The following is a 21,580-nucleotide window of genomic DNA, read 5'->3' as shown; positions in this document are numbered from 1 at the left end:
CTGTCACAGCTTCTTTCCCCATATAAGAAAAGGAGGAAATAAGTTTTTCTGCTACTCTTTAGGAGTACTAACTATAATTCTTTACCCTTCCTTTCCCGATGATACACATGACAAATGACAATCACATGCATGACATATTCTCAGGGGTATCCCTAGATATATGAACTCATGTTCCAAGATAGCATATTTGAATGCAAACAAATCAGTAATGTTATTATAGAGGTAACCACCTCAATTTTTTAAATAAATCATTACTTTATTTTCAATTATTTTCAACACATCTTACAACTGAGTAATATACTGCTGTTCTAGAGCAAGGTGGGCAAACTATGGCCTTTAGACCAAATCCAGCCCACCATCTGTTTCAATAGGTAAAGTCTTTTGGGAAGACACGTGTTCATTTACGTATTGCCCATGGCTACTTTGCTGAGAGCTGAGTAGTTAGGTCAGAGGCTATAGAGCCTACAAAGCCTAAAGTATGTACTCTCTGGCCCTTTACTAAAAAAAGTTTGCCATCATCTGGTTTAGACTGACACTTTGATCAGAGTTCCACTTTATTCCTATTGGGAACTTAGATGTCAATATACCAGACAACCTAGCTTCACTATCTTCATAAACCTGTTTAAAAAGTAGTTTTGGGGGCTTCCCTGGTGGCGCAGTGGTTGAGAATCTGCCTGCTAATGCAGGGGACACGGGTTCGAGCCCTGGGCTGGGAGGATCCCACATGCCGCAGAGCAACTAGGCCCGTAAGCCACAGCTACTGAGCCTGCGCGTCTGGAGCCTGTGCTCCGCAAAGAGAGGCCGCAATAGTGAGAGGCCCGCGCACCACGATGAAGAGTGGCCCCCGCTTGCCACAACTAGAGAAAGCCCTCGCACAGAAACGAAGACCCAACACAGCAAAAATAAAAATTAATTAATAAACTCCTACCCCCCCCCAAAAAAAAAGTAGTTTTGGGGCTTCCCTGGTGGCGCAGTGGTTGAGAGTCCGCCTGCCGATGCAGGGGACATGAGTTCGTGCCCCGGTCTGGGAAGATCCCACATGCCGCGGAGCAGCCGGGCCCGTGAGCCATGGCCGCTGAGCCTGCACATCCAGAGCGTGTGCTCCGCAACGGGAGAGGCCACAACAGTGAGAGGCCCGTGTACCACTAAAAAAAAAAAAAAAAAAAAAAAAAAAAAAGTAGTTTTGTACTTAGATTTTCAGAGCTCCCTGGACTCACCACGATTTCATATACTTGGTTGTTATTATTTCCTTGACTGAGAGCAGAGTATCTATCCAGCATCCCCATTATAATCCCAGTCCTAGCACAGTGGCTGGGACATAGACGTTCAGTGGAAATCTAAATGAATACCTGAAAATAACCATATGATTTAAGACACAATCAGTCAAGAGTAAAGGGGCTTCCCTGGTGGCGCACTGGTTTAGAATCCGCCTGCCAATGCAGGGGACACAGGTTCAAGCCCTGGTCCGGGAAGATCCCACATGCCGCAGAGCAACTAAGCCCATGCGCCACAACTACTGAGCCTGTGCTCTGGAGCCCGCGAGCCACAACTACTGAGCCCGCATGCCACAACTACTGAAGCCCACACACCTAGAGCCTGTGCTCCACAACAAGAGAAGCCACTGCAATGAGAAGCCCGCACACCGCAATGAAAAGTAGCCCCCGCTTGCCGCAACTAGAGAAAGCCTGCGTGCAGCAACGAAGACCCGACACTGCCAAAAATAAATAAATAAATTAATTATTTTTAAAAATGAGTAAAGGAGAGATTCAGTCCTACAGAAACTTGCTGCTTAACATGTGTTCTGTGCAGTAGCGGAACTGTTGGGAGCTTGTTAGAAATGCAAAATCTCAGGCTTCAGCAAAGATGTAAAACTGCATTTTAACAAGATTCCCAGATGAGAATTTGAGAAGCAGTGCTATAAAAATAAAACATGGTGCTCAATTATATTAAAGTCCTTAGTTTGATTTCCGATATGGGCCAGGTTGCTTTGCATGGGGAGAAACAACAGCTCTACGGCTTCATCCTTACTCTAATCTTGAAATTCAAGATACAAAATACAGACTTACATTAACAACTTTAACAAAGGGGGTGCTCTGGGGGGAGGGGGTGATGAGGGTTGTTGGTGTTTTGGTTGTTGTTTTTACTCGGGGAAGAGAGCTACTATTATTTTAAAAACAGGACCAAATGAGGGACTGTCAAATATTCTGCCTATTCCAAAAGAACATGACCAGAGAACATCCATCCTAACTTAAATGGATTGCAGACATGTGAAAAATGCTTTTTAAGCTATTTATAAGTCTGCTTCTATGTCCTGTTAAAATTGACATGTGTTCATGAAAACTTCAGTCTTTAAAGTATGATGGCAAGATTTTGTGGGTTAATAAATTGATTTGTTTGATTTCATGTTTGGTGTTTTACCGGAGAAAGGAGAGGAAAATCAGCACTATTTCCTGCTGTTTATTTTTGAAAGTGAAGGCCAAAAAAAAAAAAAAAAATCCCTGGAGCCATGACCTGCTCAGGCTTAAAACAATCCTCAGTAGGCAGCTGCTGCCTGCACTGGGTGGTTACTTCTCTTCTACAGAAAAAGAACTGAAGCTCATGGAGGGCAAAGTAATTTAAAGATCAAACAACAAGTACTGATGAGGTCAAGATAATGTACTCCTAAATATAAGCCCTAAACTAATCAGAAATAATGTTGTAATAATTCAGGGATACTTTAAACCACTGCACCAATTTACCAGTTTCAGTTGATCTCAACTCTGAATTCACAGTGCTTTTTTCTTTTGACACTCCACTAGCCTCTACATTCTGGCATGTATACTAAAACTATACAACCTTGGGCATATCACTAGACCTCTATGAGCCTTTGTTTCTTCTATAAAATAGACAGTCTTCCTTAAAATGTTGTTATGACCTAAATGTAACATCAAGCATATAATATTTATTCAAAATTATATAAGTTTTCAAATACAAGCACTGACAAAGATCGACAAAGAAGGTCATACTAAATCATCTGTTCCTTGCCATCAGGAGAAAAGCGACAGGCTAAGATTTCTACTTGGGGGTGTTGTGGGAGCTGACTCTACGGGACAGAAACCTATCAGTATAAGCTGCTGCTCACAAGGGAGGTCCAGCAAAAAGACCTAGACACTTCTTAAAGCAACAAAGCAGCAGTTAAAAAAAATTTACAATGACCCCCAAAATTGTACATTTTCAAGTAATCAGGCTTAAGACAGTCTAACAGTAGAAATACAAATCCGAGGTTGTCTCTGGTCACTAGGTCGGAAGAGCTAACTCCAATGAAAGCAAAACAATAGAGTCAAAAATGGATAATGATTATTCATTTATCAGACCGCCAAAGATCAAAAGGTTTGATAAAACTGTGCTGCCAAGGGTGTAGGGAAACAACTATTCTGTGGGTGAATCTCTATGGAGAGAAGTTTAGAAATATCAAAATTACCAAGACACACTCTTTGCCCAATTATTCCACTTCTAGGAATTTGTAAGTAAAATAATGCACAAAGGAGGTTACTGAGTGCTATTTGTAGTCACAAAAAACTGGAAACAAATGTCCATCAGCAAGGGACTGGTTATATAAATTATGGCACACCCACATAAGGGAATACCACCAAACTTTACGTATTGATGTGGAACACACTTAAGATATGTCGTTAAGTAGAGGGGGAAAAAAGGAGGGTGCACAACAGTATGTTAAGATATGCTACCAACTGTGAGAAAAAAATGTATATATAAAGTGACTGCTTACATACACACAGAATCTCCTTGGAAGGTAAAAAAGAAACGAAAGCCACTGACCGCTGCCCAGGAAGGGAACCGGTCGGCTAGGGAACCAGAGTCAGAAGAACACTTCTCGTGGGATACTCTTCCGTACGTTTGAAATGTTATGTACCCGTAAATGTATTACCTATTGGGAAAACACCATTGCTTACACTTTTAAAAATACTACAGGGGTAACAGAAAACAAATATTACCCCAAAGGAAGTGGCAAATGGTACTTTTCAGTTGAGGTGTCAAGCATTTGCAGAAAACGTCTGAACTCTCTCTCTCCTTTTAATCTATATTATTTTGAGAGGACAAATGGTTCGGCTTCTAAGTTTACTAGGAGACTTAATATTTTAAAAAAAATTTAAAAATCAACCTAATTTCTATCATTCCCCTTTCCAGCTTAAACCTGACAGTTTCCATTCAACAAACATTTTCTGAGCATATTACAATTTGTCAAGCCCTGGATACAGGATTAATAACATGTATGACTTGATAAGTGGTTTCACAGATGTATGTAATAAATGCTGAAGAAGCACCCACTTTTTTAAATGCTTGTCATTTCCATGAACAAGAGGCAGCCTAATGTGGCTGAAAGAGTACTGCGCTTGAAAGGGACCTGGTTCTAGTTCTATTTATTCCCTTAACTAACCATACAATTCTGCATAAGCAAAACCTGGCCACCATAGCACCTGGACTGCCTACGTTACTACAAGTACTATGTCAAAAGAAAATATGTATGAAAGCAAGATTCTTTTTAATCTGTGCAACACTTCAGAGTATGTTATTACCACTCATACAAAGTTTTGGGGAAAAAGACTATTTCCCTTTTTCCTTCTCTAGCTTTCTTGGCTGAAGTTGAGTTCTCCGCGTAGCTGAAGTTATCAGAAACAGAACTGTGCATTTTTAACTTTCTTCAAAGTTAGCAGATGATGGAGCCAACCCACCTGTAGAGCATTCAGAGAGAGTAAAAGGTGAGTTTTTACTAAAAAGTACATAGATAAAGTGGGTATTCAACAGCTATGAAAAAGGGAGCTTACATAGCACATTAACCAAGGCCTTGATGCGCTTACAATGGAGGGTAAATGAGAGCAACAAGAAGCCTAGGATGGCAGCAACGAGGGCAAAAAGGGCCAACACAGAGCGGGGCTACAGAAGTGACCAGTGGTGACTGTCACGCTGGCTGCCTTTCAGCCTTCCTCATGATGTGCTCTGTCAATGCCCTAAATTTGAAGTTGCCTGCTTAAAATCTTGGCCTGTTCTTATGCAGTGAAAGTAATGCTGTTTAGCTCTGCTACCACTGATGTGTTACTCACCCAGTAGGATAATTCTTCAGATAAATTCTTTCTTCTACCATAAAAAGGCAAAAAATAAAAACCAGGAAGGAAGAAAGAAAAAAGATAAATGTATCCTGCTGGCTTGGAGGTTACCCTATCATACCTTTAATCATCAGCTCAAAGAAGGCACGATATCAAATACAAAAGCTGCTTATAAAATGCAGAAACATAAAATGCTAACTGAAGTTTACTAGGGAGAGTAGCGACTTCAAAACCAAAACCTAAAAGTTAAACATGTGACTTTTTATTCATATTCAATTAAACATTTATTATGGGCCCACAATGTTTTGCTTCTAGGTCTTTGTACATGCTGTTCCTTCTGCAGGAACCGCTCTCTTTCCCACCCCACCCATCTGCTTCCCCATTTTCTAACCTCTCACATGTGACTTCCTCTGAGAAGGCTTCCCTAACTTGCCCCACCCCCTCTTCTGGGCTTCCACAGCACTCTGTTTCAGCCCATCAGAGCACTTATCACTGTGTGTGTTAATTACGGGACTGTATCTTCTTCACTCAGGACCTAATCACTGTGCTGGCTGGCACCTGGAAGATGTCCCATAAATACTTACAAAGCACCAGACACCGCGTTAGATAGGGTATAAAGATGAAAAACCAGATCCTGAGTTCACTATCAATACAGTGTAAAACGGGCTATGAAGGAGGGGTGTTCAGGATATCAGGGGCTTGAAGAGAGCTCTCTAAGTCAGCCTGGAAGCAGGATGAGTGACAAGGAAGAAATAAAGGATATGCCTAGGCTAAGTCTTCAAGGTTAAATAAGAGCTAACTGGTAAAGAAGAGAGAAAGGATTCCAGATGGGACGAAAACAAAGGAGCAAGAGAAGACAAGGTGGACCTGAGGAACTCCAAGTAGTCTGGAATGTGCAAACCTCAGCACGCATCAGAATCAATGGGGGGCTTATTAACATACAAATTGCTGGACCCCACCCCCAGTTTGTGATTCAGTAGGCATGGCATATGGCCCCAAAATATGCACTTCAAACAAGTTTTCCAGTGACATTACTGCTACTTCTGGTCCTAGGACCACACTTTGAGAACCACTGGTATAGTGAGACACAGAGGGCACATGGAGCAGGAGCAGTAGGCAATTTGGAGCAACATGGGAGGTAAAGTAGGGGGTTAAAAATCATATATATGATGCCACAGAATCTGGCACTGAAGGATCTTAAGCAGAGTTTATTTTAGAAAGATGGTAATACGTAACATTAACAGAGCACTAGACTTCAATGCAGCAGCTGCTAGTCATATGTGGCTATTTCACTTGTTACAATTAAATAAAACTTTAATTTAAGTTCTACAGTCAACCAGCCATACTTCATGAGCTCAAGAACCACATACGGCTAGTGGCTACTGCTTTGAGTACAGGTATAAAACAGTCCACCATCGTACAAAGCTCTATTAGACAACACTGATGTACATTACATTAACTCGTTAAATCTTCACTACTTCATTATGAGAGAAGTACTGTATTATCCCCATTCTATAAAAAGAAATGTGGCAAAGAAAGATTAAGCAAATTACCCAAGGTCATAAGGCAAGTAGTACCCACATGGGATGCAAACCCGGATGGTCTGGTTTTTGAGCCTGTGTTCTTAACTGCTTCTTGATAAGATCATTCTTGGCAATAATGTGAACTAGGAGATGATACTGGAGGAAGGAAAACCAGTAAGGAAGCTACTACACTAAGTCAGGAGAGAAACGATGAGGACCTTCACCAAGAGAGTAGCAGCTAGAATGGAGAAAGGGCTCATTAATAGAGATGTTAAAGCGGTAGAAAAGACTGGGGATGGACTAGAACTGAATCCAAAAGAGGTGCAAGTGAGGCGTTAGAAGATGGCACCAAAGTTCCTGTTTTAGGAATCAGAGTCAATGGCAATGCCTCTCACCACAGTAAAAAATCAAAAGAGCAAGCTGAAGGAGGGTGATAAACTCCTTCTGGGTCATCATGAATTTGAAGTGACTGAGATTAAGACACTACACTACACAGTGGGATATGTAAGTCCAGAGCTCAAAAGAGAGATTTGGTTTAAGATATGAATTTAGAGTCATCAGTATAGAGAAGGTACGTCTAGAGATAACTCAGGAAGGTTAAAACAATAAGCAGACAAAGAACAGAACCTTAGGGAATCCAACATGTACTACTACAGGCAAAAGATAAAAAGTCAGTAAACGGAAAATGAATCACCAGAAAGATGGGAGGAGTGGGGGAAGACCTAGAAAAGAATTATCCCAGAGGTCAAGGGAAGAGAGGAGTAAACAAATGCTAAGTGCTGCTGAGAGGTCAGGTTAAGATAAAGACTGAAAACTGTCCACAAGAGCTGTTTCAGACGGCGTTAGGGCCAAAGGCCAGATTGCAACAGATCTGGAACAACTGTAGACTTTTTTCCAAGAAGTTTCAAAACCAAAGGAAGGAGACAGGGTGTAGATGGAGAGAAGAATCTGGAGCAGTGTTGCTTCTGTTCTGACTTGACGGCAGAGACTCCTCCACGCTAAGGGGCAAAGAGCGAAAAGACTGGAACACTTGATGGAGCAAGGTTCCCAAGGCAGGAAAGAGCAGGATCCTGCACATAAACAGAGGTATTACCTCTAGACGCTTCTTTCACGTCCTCTGAAGGGGTAGTAAAGGGGGTAAAAGTAAGTACAGATGTATTTAGGGTAGTGTGGGAAGGGTAAAGCTGGATGAGCTCATATGGTCAGAGAGATTCTCTTCTCTCTATGAAGTAGGATCCAGGAGTATCTGCTGAAAATGAGAGAGGCAAAAGGGTTGGGGGGAATATTGAACTGCTGCAGAGAAAACAGACTACAGACACAGACGTACATCCCCAAGCAGAGGACAGAGCTGCGATTAGAGGCCACAAACTTGCAAGTGGCACCCTACCAGTGGGTTTGTGCCATTTTCTTCAAAATGATCGAGTCTCATAGAGGAGCAGGGAGAGGATGGCTGGCTTAATTTCAAGGTTGGGGTTTGCCAATTAGGTGCAGGAGTAAAGTGAGTAACTGCAATGATAAACCGTAGGGCCAAGCAATTAGAAGAAAAGCATTCATGGGGGGATAGGAGGGGTATCAGAATCACACAGGGAACCTTCTTTGAACTACATTCCCTATGGGAAACCTTGATGAGATCAAAGAGCAGGTGCAGCAAGAGCAAAAAGAGAAAAGTGGAAAATTAAGGCAGTTATGGTCACGGAGTAGAACAAAATTCAGGTTTCCAGAGGTACCCTGTCCTGGGTTCAAAGTGCGCTCATGAGAGTAGGTGTGAAATGTGCTGTTTCCTGTATCTGAATTTCAATCACCAGGCAATTCTGTCCCCTGACTCCCTCAGCCAGTTCCCACCACAGGACATGTTGGTTCGCTAGAGCAGTGGTTCTCAACCCTAGCTGCATATCAGATGCACGTGGAGACTTCAACAAACAAACAAACAAACTGAAATCTGGGCCCCACTGTTGGAGTCTAATTGGCTTGGCGGTTATTTTTTAAAGCTCTTAAAGTAATTCTAAAGTGGATTTAGTGTCAAGAACCATTGCTTTAGAAAGAACAGGTCTTTAGCTTTATGTTAGAGAATTAAAGGAAGACAGACTGGCATGAGAAGAAATGAAATAACTAAAGCAGGAAAATGGTGAAAGAGGATCTAAACCCTACAGTCAGATATTTAAAGATGTCCTGAATAGAAAAGTTAGGAAACTATTAAAGCACAGCATCATACTCAACACACACCCAAAAATGTAATAATGTTTCCAAGAGTTCTGCTATAGGTTCTACAAAACTCAGGAGTTAAATGCTTCGCTGTAGCCAATGACTAAGAAAAAAGACAAATCTGCACTGTACTAAGCAGAAAGAACTGAAAACCAACACTGAACAACAGCTCTCTAGGTCAACTACAGTTCACAACTCCCTGGAGGAAAAGGCAGCCTACAGTAAAAGCATGATAATAATCTCATGTACATGGACTCCACCTCTTCTGCACAAGAGGTAAAGGAATCAGCTGTCTTCTTTCACATATACAAAGGTTTTAAGTTTTTTAGTCTGCCTGATTGTCTTTCTACAGCAGTCACTTTCTCCTTAACAAGTTTTACCAATAATCTTAAAACCACCTACTGCAAATCTAAATGCTACACTCCTATAATCTCTATGTTTAATTTAACCCTAAACCAAATAGTGCCATACTACTCTATCCAATTATTTTATAAGTAACTGTCCCCAATCTTAACCTTTATTTGCCACTTCCTAGTCTATTTGCTAAGTTTTACAACAAAGTAAAAGTTAAAAAGTAATGCAGAGATGAACGGTTAGTCATAAAGACCAAAAAAGACAAACATGACCTGTTGTCTGTTGCCTTCCCTGTAAGGTTTGTTTACTGGTATTACAAACTCACCCAGAACCAAGATACTATGTATACATAACAATGAGTGATAAACTGTACACTCCTAGGCCACCCATATTTAATGCCTTTAATGAGAATTACTTCATTAATTAATAGAAAGGCTTGTACCTTTCTATCTCCGTCTTAAATATTTTAAGTTCAAACCAATTACCCAAATCACTCGGACATCATCTGAGTTGTAGACTTTCTGAAAATCAGACTTAACTGGAAGTGGACATTTTTTTCAAAACTCAAGGAGTACTTTATCTCCCAGCATTAGGGTAGTTTAACATGTTCTCCTAATATTTAGCTAAAACAGAAGAAAACTTTCTAATTCCTCTAGTTTGGGTCATAAGAAAGCAGTCTTTTCCAAAAAAAAAAAAAACTGTTTCGACTTTCTGGAGTCTTCAAACACCGAAACAAGCAGATTTTCATATTTGTGGTTTACAAAAACCACCAAAATTCTCTACACCAGGGTTCATCCTATGGTTTCCATTAAGGAAGAGATTTCTAACAATGTTATTTTATACTCATTCCTCTCTAAAACTGTAAGACAGTACTACAGCCTAACGAAAAAAGCACAGAACCGAGAAGGGCCCGACCACTTCTCCCAGATGCAATTAACTTGCTGTGGGTCATTAAGCAAGACACTCAAATCTCTCTGGCCCTCAGTTTCTCTATTTGTGCAATAAGATTAGAATCATTTTTTATGCAAGATTGCTACTGGCTTCAAGTTCTACAAAATGGAGATGATTCTACTCTTTATTTTTTCTAAGAATGTATCTATGCTTTGTAAGCATAATCCAAAATAAAAATTACATACCTTAATAAAAATGTATACTTTAATATAAAATATTAACATAAAACATACAAAATATAAATAAATGTATAAAATATACTGTAATCAAAAAATATACCTTACTCAACACTATAGCCAGACTTATTTTTTCTTAGCAGGTCTTTTTCTTTAATTGCTAGCAGTTAAAAACTATTTTGACCCAGAATGGCATTCTGCAAATCTAAATGCTACACTCCTATAATCTCTATGCTTAATTTCGACCCTAAACCAAATAGGGCCACACTACGAACTGTTTCTTCACCTGTTCCCTAGTAAAGTTGAAAGTAATTCTTTTGACTTGAATTTACAGAGTTATGTACAGTGCTGATGAAAGCCATCTGTTGGGAACTTTGACTTTCCTGTCAAAAGGAGAAAACCAGAAGAAACAGCCTAGATTTTCCTGGGAACCAGCTGCAGCTGAATGAGTCCTAATCCTACTCCAGCTGGGAAAAGCAGAAGGGTGAAGTGGCTACTGGCTTAATTCATCTGCTGCAGATTCTTTATGAACTGACTCCACCCTTGAGTAGCCAACTGGTAAACAACTTTACCAGACTGAGGCTCTTAGTTAATCCCTATATGTAACATTTACTTGGTTCTTTAAAAAATTTCAAATCAGAGCATGAAAAGTATTCAGTATTATAATTTTAAAAAACATTTCCCAGTTCACTAGAAACAAAATTTTTAACTCTAGTTTAACCAGCAAACTTGGCACCCAGATTCAGTCCTCTCACATATCTAAGAAACATGTCAGTGTAAATATACTTTATCCAGTATTCTAAATAGAAAGGGAAGATATATCTGTGAAGGAGATTCTTACAACCTCAAGAGGCCTGGAATGATACAATATTTTTTCCCCAGATTCATTGCACAGTTCCTGTTATCTATTTGCTTTCATAGTATTAACAGTAAGTACAATGTAAAAAAGTGCTGGCCCATGTGTCCGAATGAACTGAATAAAAAACAGGCGGCAGAATAAGAAAAATAATGTATTTTGCATATATTTATTTTCCATTTGGCATTTTATAAGAAACCACAATAAAAGCTTGTATTATTAAATAGCTGTTATATAAATATATCATGCCTATAAAACTTAACCATGTAAAGTTCTTCTGAGACTTCAATAAGAAAGTACATGTTAAAGCACTCAGAACAGTGCCCAACACACTGTTAGGCCTTAACAAATGTTAGCTATTAATAGGTTTCTACAAGCAACTGCTTACATTCCCTTGGCCTCTTGATACAGGATAAAGAAAGAGGTTAGAAGCCATTTGTAGTACTATCTGATGCCTTCATTAATTTCTTCCCTTTATTTCATCAATTTACAAGAAGTTAGCCCAAGAATGAGTAAAGTGTTAGCAACTGTAACTGTAAGAAAAATGCTCAGGTTGTGTGCACTGGCTGGGTACAGAAGTTTGATCAGCAATGGCTAAATCAAAGGTTGCTTTAGTAGTTCAAGTTTTCTTTCAGGGTGTGTCATGGACTGAAAACTACCAAAGCACACAAAGCTCAAAGGCTAACTAGAAGACCAAAAAAGTATCTGTACAGGGACTTCCCTGGTGGCGCAGTGGTTAAGAATCCACCTGCCAATGCAGGGGACATGGGTTCGAGCCCTGGTCCGGGAAGATCCCACATGCCGCGGGGCAACTAAGCCCGTGCGCCACAACTACTGAAGCCCACGCACCGCAACTACTGAGCCCGCGTGCCTAAAGCCCGTGCCCTGCAACAAGAGAAGCCACCACAATGAGAAGCCCACACACCACAACGAAGAGTAGCCCCCACTCGCCGCAACTAGAGCCCGCACCCAGGAACGAAAACCCAACACAAACAATAATAAAATTATTTAAAATATCTGTACAGTTGATTGTATTTAAATAAATATTGCATTACAAACATATCTCTGCCTGAGTTATTTTTAAATTTCCGTTTTGTTTTGGTTTTTTTAAATAGAACAAGTCTGCTGAGACGAAGTCAGTTTATATTAACCACGTTTATATTTAATCCACCTCAATGACTTGTTAGTAACAAATTTTTATTTCTAGCCAGCTTCTCCTCAGAAACCAGGACATTTAAGAGTCACCAAAAAATGGTATAAACAATGATGTAAGAAATGTACAATTATTGTAATTATAATTAATGTAATTAATTATAATGTAAGAAAATATAACTATTGAGATCAATCAGTTGCAAACTGGGTGACATTACAAAATCTACAATATTCATGTCGCTGTACCCTTGCCATTACTTGAAAAATAAAGTCAACTACGCGAGGTTAGGATAATTTTCGCTAAAATAATCCTTCTTCACTTAAAGACTGATACAGTTGGCATTATCCTCCATTCCCTCCCCCATGATGTAAGAATTAAAACTTGCAACTTAAAGAGTTTCCCAATAATTTTACTATGAAATACACTTCCTTGCATGCTCTCATAAGGATTTTTAAATTGAGAACTTCTTCCACTTTTTACTACTGATGTATCTCTTCCCAACTTTTTTGCAGCACCTTTGCTTTGCAGTTTTTTGGTGTGCGTGTCTTTTTTTTTTAAATAGACAATCATTCTGCCAAGCAGTCAACACACCCCTGAATTTAATAGCATGGACAATTACTATAAAGTATGATAGCAACAAAATATCTGAAAACGACATTACCAAGCTTACATTTATAAACAATTTTATCATATCACTGTTCTAACACATAATATGTGAAACAATTTTACAACAAAGGCCATTTCCAAATAGCTAAATCAAAACTATCATTCTTAACTCTCGTAACCTGAAAACATATTTCCATTCTAATCAGCATCTCTACATCAAATACCAAAGTTCCTGTCAAAGCCCCTTTTATTCTATGAATTTAAAATGCCAAGTTCCAGTAACACAAAATAATCTGGACTGCACTAAGAGTTTACTGAATTGTGATATAACTTATATTAGAAGGCTAGTATTTATCACTTGATCTTTCTGCTCCAAGTCACCTAAATAATAACATTAATAACCTAATGGGTAATAAGCTAAACAATAACATTAGCTGACAATATCTTCTCTTCCTTTCCCAAGTGGAATGCTTCAGTAAAATATAATTCTGTTCCACAATACTCCACAGACTAACAACACTTTCCTGATGTGGCTGATTACCGTAAGCGTATAGTTTTCTGTACTAGTAATATGGAACATAAGCTTTAGATATTCAAGTAAATTACTGTGTGTAAAATGAACCCAGAAATTTGAAATGAAGGTGAAAATTACTCCTGAAAGGGAAATGGATCCTTCCAAGACTCAGTGTCCAAAGTAATTCTTTTAATGGACCATTAGAATCTCAAATAATAATTAGCCTCACCCAAGAAACATCTCATTCTTTCTCAGAGATTCACAATACCTAATTGTTACCAAAAAAAAAATAGTGAATGCAAAAAACTAAAAGTTTTATTTCATAAGCTAAACAAACACTGCAAAAAAGTTATTTCATATTTCTATGCCTTAATCCCCAACAGGACCTAAACCCTAAATGCACTGTTCATGGTAGACACCTAAATGCTTACTGAATAAATAATGAATAAATGAAGTAAATGAACAAATTATCTTACAGTAATATCTGTATTTCAAAAATAAAAGAAATTTGCAAGGAGGACGTTATTATTTAAGCTAGTTACACACTATCACCCTCACCTATATCCCATAATTCAAAGGAAAGCAACATTTTGTCCCAAATGAAAGCACTCTATTACAGCCACGCAACCAATCCCAAACTACTAATCAGAAGACTTCAGTGACATCTGAAAGGAAAATGAAACACAGAAAATATCTTTAAAAAAAAAAAAGTCAAGTAGACCAAACTTTTTTTTAATTTATGGACCTCAGGTATAGAAAACTAGATTATTCATAATCTCTGGTTTCTGATACATTCTTAGTCCTGGTTCAAAGTCAATTTTAGAATTCATTCTATGACAGAAAGAGAAAAAAGGGACGCAGACAGTGAACTGGGAACGGGGGTGGGGGTGGGGGAAATGTCCTTTTACAATCAGAGAACGTGCCTTGAAGTGAACACCAAGAACATTTACAATTGTGTACTTGAACGCGGTGACAGGCATTATACCCAACAACTCCCAAGAGGCAGTAGGTATCGCTGTCACAGAGACTCTGGAGCCAGAATGCCCAAGTCCAAAACCTAGCTGTCACCTAATATCTCTGTGACTCGGACAAGTTACTGAACCTCTTTTATGCCTCAGTTTCTCCCTCTGTAAAACAACAGTACCTATCTCATTAAGTTGTATGAGGATTAAACGAGTTAATATATGCCTGGCTGATACAGTATAAATACATCATCAAGTTAAAGAAACTCACCATCAACTACAACAACCTGAAGTTAGTACAGCAAATCTCCCTTATAACATGGATAAAAACTTTTAAATCACAGTATCTCCAGATTCTCCATCAAAACTTTTATATCACAGTATCTCCAGATTCTCCATCAAGTGAAAACACACTTAAGTTCAAGTGTCTTCACAAAAACTCTTAAAAATATTTCTGTGCAGCTATCTCACCAAAAACAGCAAAACAAACACCACTCAGTGGCTGAAAAGTTAACGTACAGTTCCTTCCAAAGGTTAATATCACAATAAAAGTTAGAACCGTATAGAAGAAAGTAAAGAAGAACGTACTCAGGCCGCTCCATAGTCCCTGAACTTCATCTCTCACCCACAGCTGAGCAGACCAGTAGGTACACATACACTCCAGAGCAGGTAAGGCCACCGCAGCTCCAAGCAGAGCGCCTGGCCCACAGTAAGTGCTCAGTAACTATTTGCTGAATTAATTAATGCCCTAAAAGTGAAACTACTTCTAGCCTACACTTTCTTTTCTCCACCCCTGTCAGATATAATCTGGATAATTTTTTTAAGAATATCTAGGTTTTCATAACAGCAAATCAATCAATTCCAAATGGGAAACGATTGGACAGTTTTTTTTTAAAAAAAAGAGGAAAGTAGTTAAATACAACAAAAGGAACAAACATAATCTGTTCATAGGAGGAGTAATTCCTTGCCCTAGAGTTTACTGTATTATGATTTTTAATGTGAGCTTTTCATATCTTTGGGGAAAGTCATGCACAAAACTTAACCACTGAAAATAAGACTCCATTTAAAAATATATAACAGATCTTATCAACTCTAATTTTGTAGATACTACCATAAGTTTGTTTCCCAATCAGACCAGTACAAATACACAAAAGTCTACTCAGCGAAACACAATTTTTCCAAGTTTAGTTACTTTGGTTAACAATACTGTATATTAAAGTTATATAAACCAAAGAGATGTTTCTAACCAAAGCAAACCAGCAGATCTCTACTGGATTAAACATTTTTTTAATGCAAAGGTCTCAGGCTCAGCTGCAAAATAAGGATTGCTGGAGTAGATGGTTCTTAAAGGTCCCTTTCAAAAGTAAAATCCTAGCGGGACCTCCCCGGACACGGGTTCGAGCCCTGGTCCGGGAAGACGCCACATGCCGCGGAGCAACTAAACCCGTGCGCCACAACTACTGAGCCTGCACTCTAGAGCCCTCGAACCACAACTACTGAGCCGGTGAGCCACAATTACTGAAGCACGCGTGCCTAGAGCCAGTGCTCCACAACAAGAGAAGCCACCGCAATGAGAAGCCCGCGCACCGCAACCAAGAGTAGCCCCCGCTCGCCGCAACTAGAGAAAGCCCATGTGCAGCAACGAAGAGCCAACACAGCCAAAAATAAATAAATAAAATTAAAAAAAAAAAAAAGTAAAATCCTAGGGTGACAGGACTCAGTTTAGTCCTACACTGTACTATATTGACTAACTTTAAAAAAATATGCACTACTGACATTTTATGTATGGCTAATATTTTTAAAAATTAAAATATCTAATTCAAGCAAGGGAAATTATAATAAACACAAGCACCCAGGTGTTCTAACAAAAATTTATAATACCCAATTCACAGATATGACACTGAATTCATTCTAAACTTTAAATTATTTCCTGTCTCCATGCACTAAACCTGTAGACACCTGATAACAGTTGTTGGAATCGTTATATTTAATTTCAGCTATGTGATCAAGAAACAGTTCTTACAGATAAGTCCTTACAGCACTGAACTGCAGAATAAAGTATTTCAGTTACCTGTCCACCTTGAATTTTCAATACTACACCTTTAATAAATGCTCCAATGATACAGAACCATGTTATGAATGGAATTGCCTACTAATCCATGACTCCATCAGAACCATTTTAAGGGTAGTAACAGTAAGATAATGCTTCTATTTCAAAGTTCACAGGGAAAATTGAACCTTAAAATAGATCTCTAAAACCTTCATCCCCCCCCCAAAAAAAAAACCTGTTCATTTTCAGTTGCTATTTAACCAAAAATCTACTGGTGGGTCACTAACTGCAATGAATTTAGATCAAATCTCAAATATTTTAAAATACATTCAATGTTAACTTTAGAATCTTAACCCCCTAAAAGTAGCCTCCATGATCTTAGGCAAAATGAAGATGATGTTACTGGTGTACACTAAGGTGTGCAACAACTTAAAGTACAGCCACTCCCCACAGAACCACAATTCAGAACACCTGAAATAAATTCACAGCTAAGACACCAGGTCAACGTACAAAAGAGCTACTAACAAAACTCTCCTCATCCTCGAATATCTATTTAAGGGCCAAGATTGACTGTTGAGAAGACATACTTTCAACGGTACAAAGTAATGGCATAAAACACACAGCACAGTAAAGTATACCATTTGTGTATCAAGACTCCAGACTCCCCAGAACTTTAGGAACATAGGCTACTGTATTCCTGACGCATGCAGTTACACCTGTCGTAAATAATAACGTTTAGGACTTCATCATATGCAAAAAATAATGCATGACCAAAAGTGAGAATACAAAGAGCAGAAATAAGAATTGCTAAATCTGCTTAGCCACTACTATGGTCAGGATAATCGGTCTCATTCCTGTCTAGTAATCGGCAACAAAACGGAAAAAAGAGAGAAGACAGGTTCTTAGAGTCTCCAGCATTTGGCTGCTCATCAACTTCAGCAGTAAAGTATCAGAAGAACTTCTATGTAACAGGTTTAAAATTGTGTGCTACTTTTTAATTCTAATCTAGATATGTCCTTTTAGGCAGAGCAATACTCTACACTTTGAATCTTAGGCATCAAATATGTCAAAGTATCAGAACAATTAGCATCTACTGAGTTCTCACGCCTAGAATTCACCAATAAAAAACAGGAGGTGATTATTCAACAAAAGGCCCCAAACACCAACGGTAACTTCTATTCAACTTCCTAGAAATGTGGCTTTGTAGCATGCTGTATCATCAGCTCTGCGAACACTGATGCATGGGCCATTCTTACCTTATCCTTTTCATGTGGAAGGAGTGACACTGGAGGTAAAGAAGAAAGAGACTCACAACTCTCTTTCCCATCCACATTGGTTGCTTTAGTGTTGAGCCGATAAAGAGGTCCATCTTTAAGGAGTCTGCCGTGGCCAACGGCGCGTTTAATAGCCAATCGTAACTGCTGGTGAAAGCCAGAGGCAGCACCGCCTCCAAACAACGCAGACACATCCTTCTGACCTTTCAAAAAACGTTCAATGCTTTTCAAGGTTGAGCCACCGGACTCTGCCAAGCCCTCGACTGCCCGCTTGATCAGTTTATTCCAATCTACATTTTGTTTATTATCCACTTTTCCATGATTTCGAGGTTTAGGAAGTGCTATTCGCCCAGGATTATCAGGATCTTTATAGGAATTGAGTCCTTTATTTGAGACTTTCAAAATTGTTCCATCTTTGACGCTCAACTCCAATTGTTCTAAAACAGTTTTGCGATCCAAGCCATGGGATGAAGACACTGCATTGCATATCCTTTCTTCGGAAGGACGCTGTTTTTGCTTCTTCACTTTTTTGATGGCCTCCAAAATCCACTCCGTATACAGCGGGTTGGCGAGTTTTACCATGGTGAAGGATTCTGTATATCCATAGAGTCGTTATCCCTTATCCTGATGCTGAGTAAGTTTTACACCATGGAAAACAACATTCCCGGAGGCTGGGAACCAGTTAACCATAGCATACAAGTTTTCTGGCCTGAGTCCTTCCTCCTTTCACAAAACAGAGTGCCTCCCCACTTTTACTTTAGAAACCAAAACAACCTGTTATCTGAAATATCTTCAAACTTCTCAACAAACTTCTCAATAGCACCACACATGGGTCTGTTCATAAAGTTGTAAGAACTCAAGAACATCTCATTCCCAGCAGAAAAATGTGCATCTTATGCCTGGAAAACAATTAAAACAAGGTCAGTTTCCTATCAAGGCCCATTTTATAAACACACTGGAACTGAAACATCCTAGTCTTTAAAGCACTCAAACAGTGTTCACTGAGCACCTGTAGGAGTTTGATCATGCTTCTATCAACATTCCAAAACGATCATGTATGTAAACCACTGGGAAAATGAAGAAAAGGAAACAAAGATAAAAAATTAGGATACAATGAGGAAACAAGACAGATGCACTGTGAATGATCTCAGGCTACAACTGACCAGAGGGGTGCTGGCTATTCTGCCCTCCACAATCTCTGCTCACCAGTCTATGAATTGAAACTCTTCCTTGACATCTTTCTCCAAGAAACTATTCAGCACTTCAACAAGTATTTAGATTAGCAGAAAGAATCCTGCAATAAAAGTAAGAGCGAAACTTTCATCTTTCAAAATTCCAGACATTCAGACTGGATGAAAACAGTCCATAAGATGGACAGAAAACCATTGAGAACATTTTAACTATTACATATAGTAAAAGAAACAAATACAATTTCCACAAACGAAGTGCACATTTTAAGTACGATATTACTTTCAACATTCCAAGTGGAAACAAAATTAACACTGAAAATAGTCAAGTGCGAAAAGTGTTCAAAGAATTTTTAAAAATTCCAATTTCATTCAAACTTTAGGAATCACATGCTAATAAGCTTCTCCTAGTAACATTCAATATACTGGAGAGAGTCCAACAACTGTCAAAATGTTCATAACCAATCTACAGACACAGCAACTAGAAATGAGAATGGCCCAGAATCACTGGGTTCAAATGTACACACTACGTATCAAATGTACAGCACAGGAAAAAAAATGTATTGCCTGTTTGTAGTCTAAAGAGAACATGACCTCGTAAAGATTCAAGACTGCTGTCCTGAAATGAACATTAATGAATAAGACACCAATATATACGTATGCACACACACATCTATGTATGCATGCACACACACACACACACACACACACATTGACTCTCCAGGATCAAAGTCAGTATTCTTTCAGACAAAAGAATCTGGCAGATACAAATCTTTTTGAAAATCACCAAAATAATGAATTCCGAATCTAATTAACTTCTTTGCTTCCCAAAATAAATTTACCTTTACCTAAATGTTTTTTTAGAACTCCTGGTACTCTGAGGAGCACTTACAACATAAACATCCTAGAAAAATGGCTCCCACAGTAATCGTTCTTCCGAGTGCCTCTAAAATCAAAAGGAAAACTAACAGATATGAAGAAACTGATAGTACTACTAACTCTGATAAGAAAGAAAAGGCTGAAGGAAACACGCAAAACCTGAGCCAAGACTTCTTTTTAAATTAGCTGACTGAAAAGCAGCCCCCCGAGAGAAGAACTCAGCTTCACCGTGGTGAGAGTCTCGAGAGGGCAGAAATCATGGTATTATTACTCGGAGTCAGTGCATTACGGAGGCATTAACGCTACAATGAAATGAGAGGCTTCAGCCCGAGTTGCAGACGTTGGGGCCGTCCTGGCTGCTTAACCTCGCAGGTGAGAGAACGAAGGACAGTCACCGCGGTCTCTCGGGCCGGGCTGCGCACGGGTCTCCAGGTCTTCAGCAAGCGAAGCCTGCAGACCTGAGCTTTAACTCCGGGAAAGTACCCCGGCGGCCGGTGAGAAAGTGCAGCTCGCCTCCAGCACTCCTTCCCCGGCCTCCATCCCCCACCCCTCCCCGCGAACGCCTCTTCGCGCTCTATTTTTAAAGGGCGAGAAACTTCAGAAACTTGCAACGGCACCAGCCCGCGGCTTGCCGACGGGGAGTCGGCGGCTCCCACCGGACGGGAACGGAACCCGAGGACGAAGTTAACAATGAAATCACGTGAAAGAGTTGAGAGCCGCACATCTGCGCTCCCAGCTTCGCCGAAGCCGCGGCCGCCCGGAGGCCGGTCCCGTGCGGCGGGGCGCAGGCGGGCCTGGTGGCTCCGCGCTGACAGGCGCCCGCCGCCCCCGGCGCCGGGGCTGACAGCCCGGCGCACACGCCGCCGCACGTGCGCCCTCCGCACCACAACACGGCCGCCTGTCACCCCGCGCCGCGCGGCCGCAGGGGCCGAGCGCGAGCGCCGAGAGCGCGGGCGCAGGGGCCGGGCGGGCCGGGCGGCGGGCGCAGGAGCCAGGCCAGTGGGCGCGCCCCGAGGGAGAGCCGGCCGACCGCACGGCCCGCCCGCGGCTTCGCGGCCTGGGCCACCGCCGCCGCCCCCTCCCGGCTGCCCGCTCCCCGGCTCCCCAGCCGAGCCCGGCCCGGGGAGGCGGCGGCGGCGGCGGCGGCGGCGCGCGGGCCGCGGGGCGGGGGAGCCGGGAGCCGGGCGCCGGCCGGGCGCGAGGGGGCGGCCGCGGCGCCCCAGCCCGAGGCCTGGCGCAGAGCAGCGGGAGGCGGTGCAGGCCGCGGCGGGGCCTGCAGCGGCCACCGGCCCCGCGAGGCAGCGAGGCGGGTCCCGGAGCGGCTCGGCCTCGGGCTTGACGGCCGGGGGCGGCCGGGGGCGGCCCCTCGACTACTTACCGGGAGTGAAGAGCGCCGGGTAAGTGGGGCCCCGGGCCGGACCGCGGAGATGCCCCAAACTGACACGGCCGCCATCTTGGAGACAGTGAGCTCCGGCCGGGGGGAGGGGAGGCGAGGCGGCGGAACAGCCGCGGGGGGAGGGGAAGCGTCGCGAGGGAACGGCTGCCTGGGGGAGGGCGCGGGAACAGCCCGAGAGCGAGGCGAGCGGGAGGGGGAGGAAGGGGCAGCGCGGGAGGGGGACGGCCGAGGAGCGGGAAGAGCTGGGCCGAGAGCCGGGAAAGGCCGGAGGGCGGGGCGGGGCAGGAGGGAAGAGCCGGCCGGGCGGATCACGTGGGGCCGGTACAAAAGGCCAAAGCCAAAGCGGGAGGAGGGCTGGAGGAGGCCGGCGGCCGGGGGCTCCTGCTCGCCCCTCT

General features: G+C 41.5%; 1 protein-coding gene across 1 annotated transcript in view; it reads right to left on the bottom strand.

The window, feature by feature from the left end:
- Positions 1-21,258, bottom strand: part of KAT6A (lysine acetyltransferase 6A) — a 108,934-nt gene extending 87,676 nt beyond the window's left edge. The window contains exons 1-2 of the mRNA XM_081221089.1: positions 21,168-21,258; positions 17,706-18,622 (exon numbers count right to left, since the gene is read on the bottom strand). Coding sequence (XP_081077215.1) covers positions 17,706-18,305 — 600 coding nt within the window. The 5' untranslated portion in view covers positions 18,306-18,622; positions 21,168-21,258. The remainder of the gene's footprint in view (positions 1-17,705; positions 18,623-21,167) is intronic.
- Between the last annotated feature and the right edge of the window lie 322 nt (positions 21,259-21,580).

Source organism: Mesoplodon bidens, assembly GCF_964165515.1.
Source record: "Mesoplodon bidens genome assembly, chromosome: 20".
In the NCBI taxonomy this organism is placed as follows: Eukaryota; Metazoa; Chordata; class Mammalia; order Artiodactyla; family Ziphiidae; genus Mesoplodon; species Mesoplodon bidens.
The sequence above is the reverse complement of the archived record's forward strand: the minus strand, read 5'-3'. Positions and strand labels throughout refer to the sequence as shown.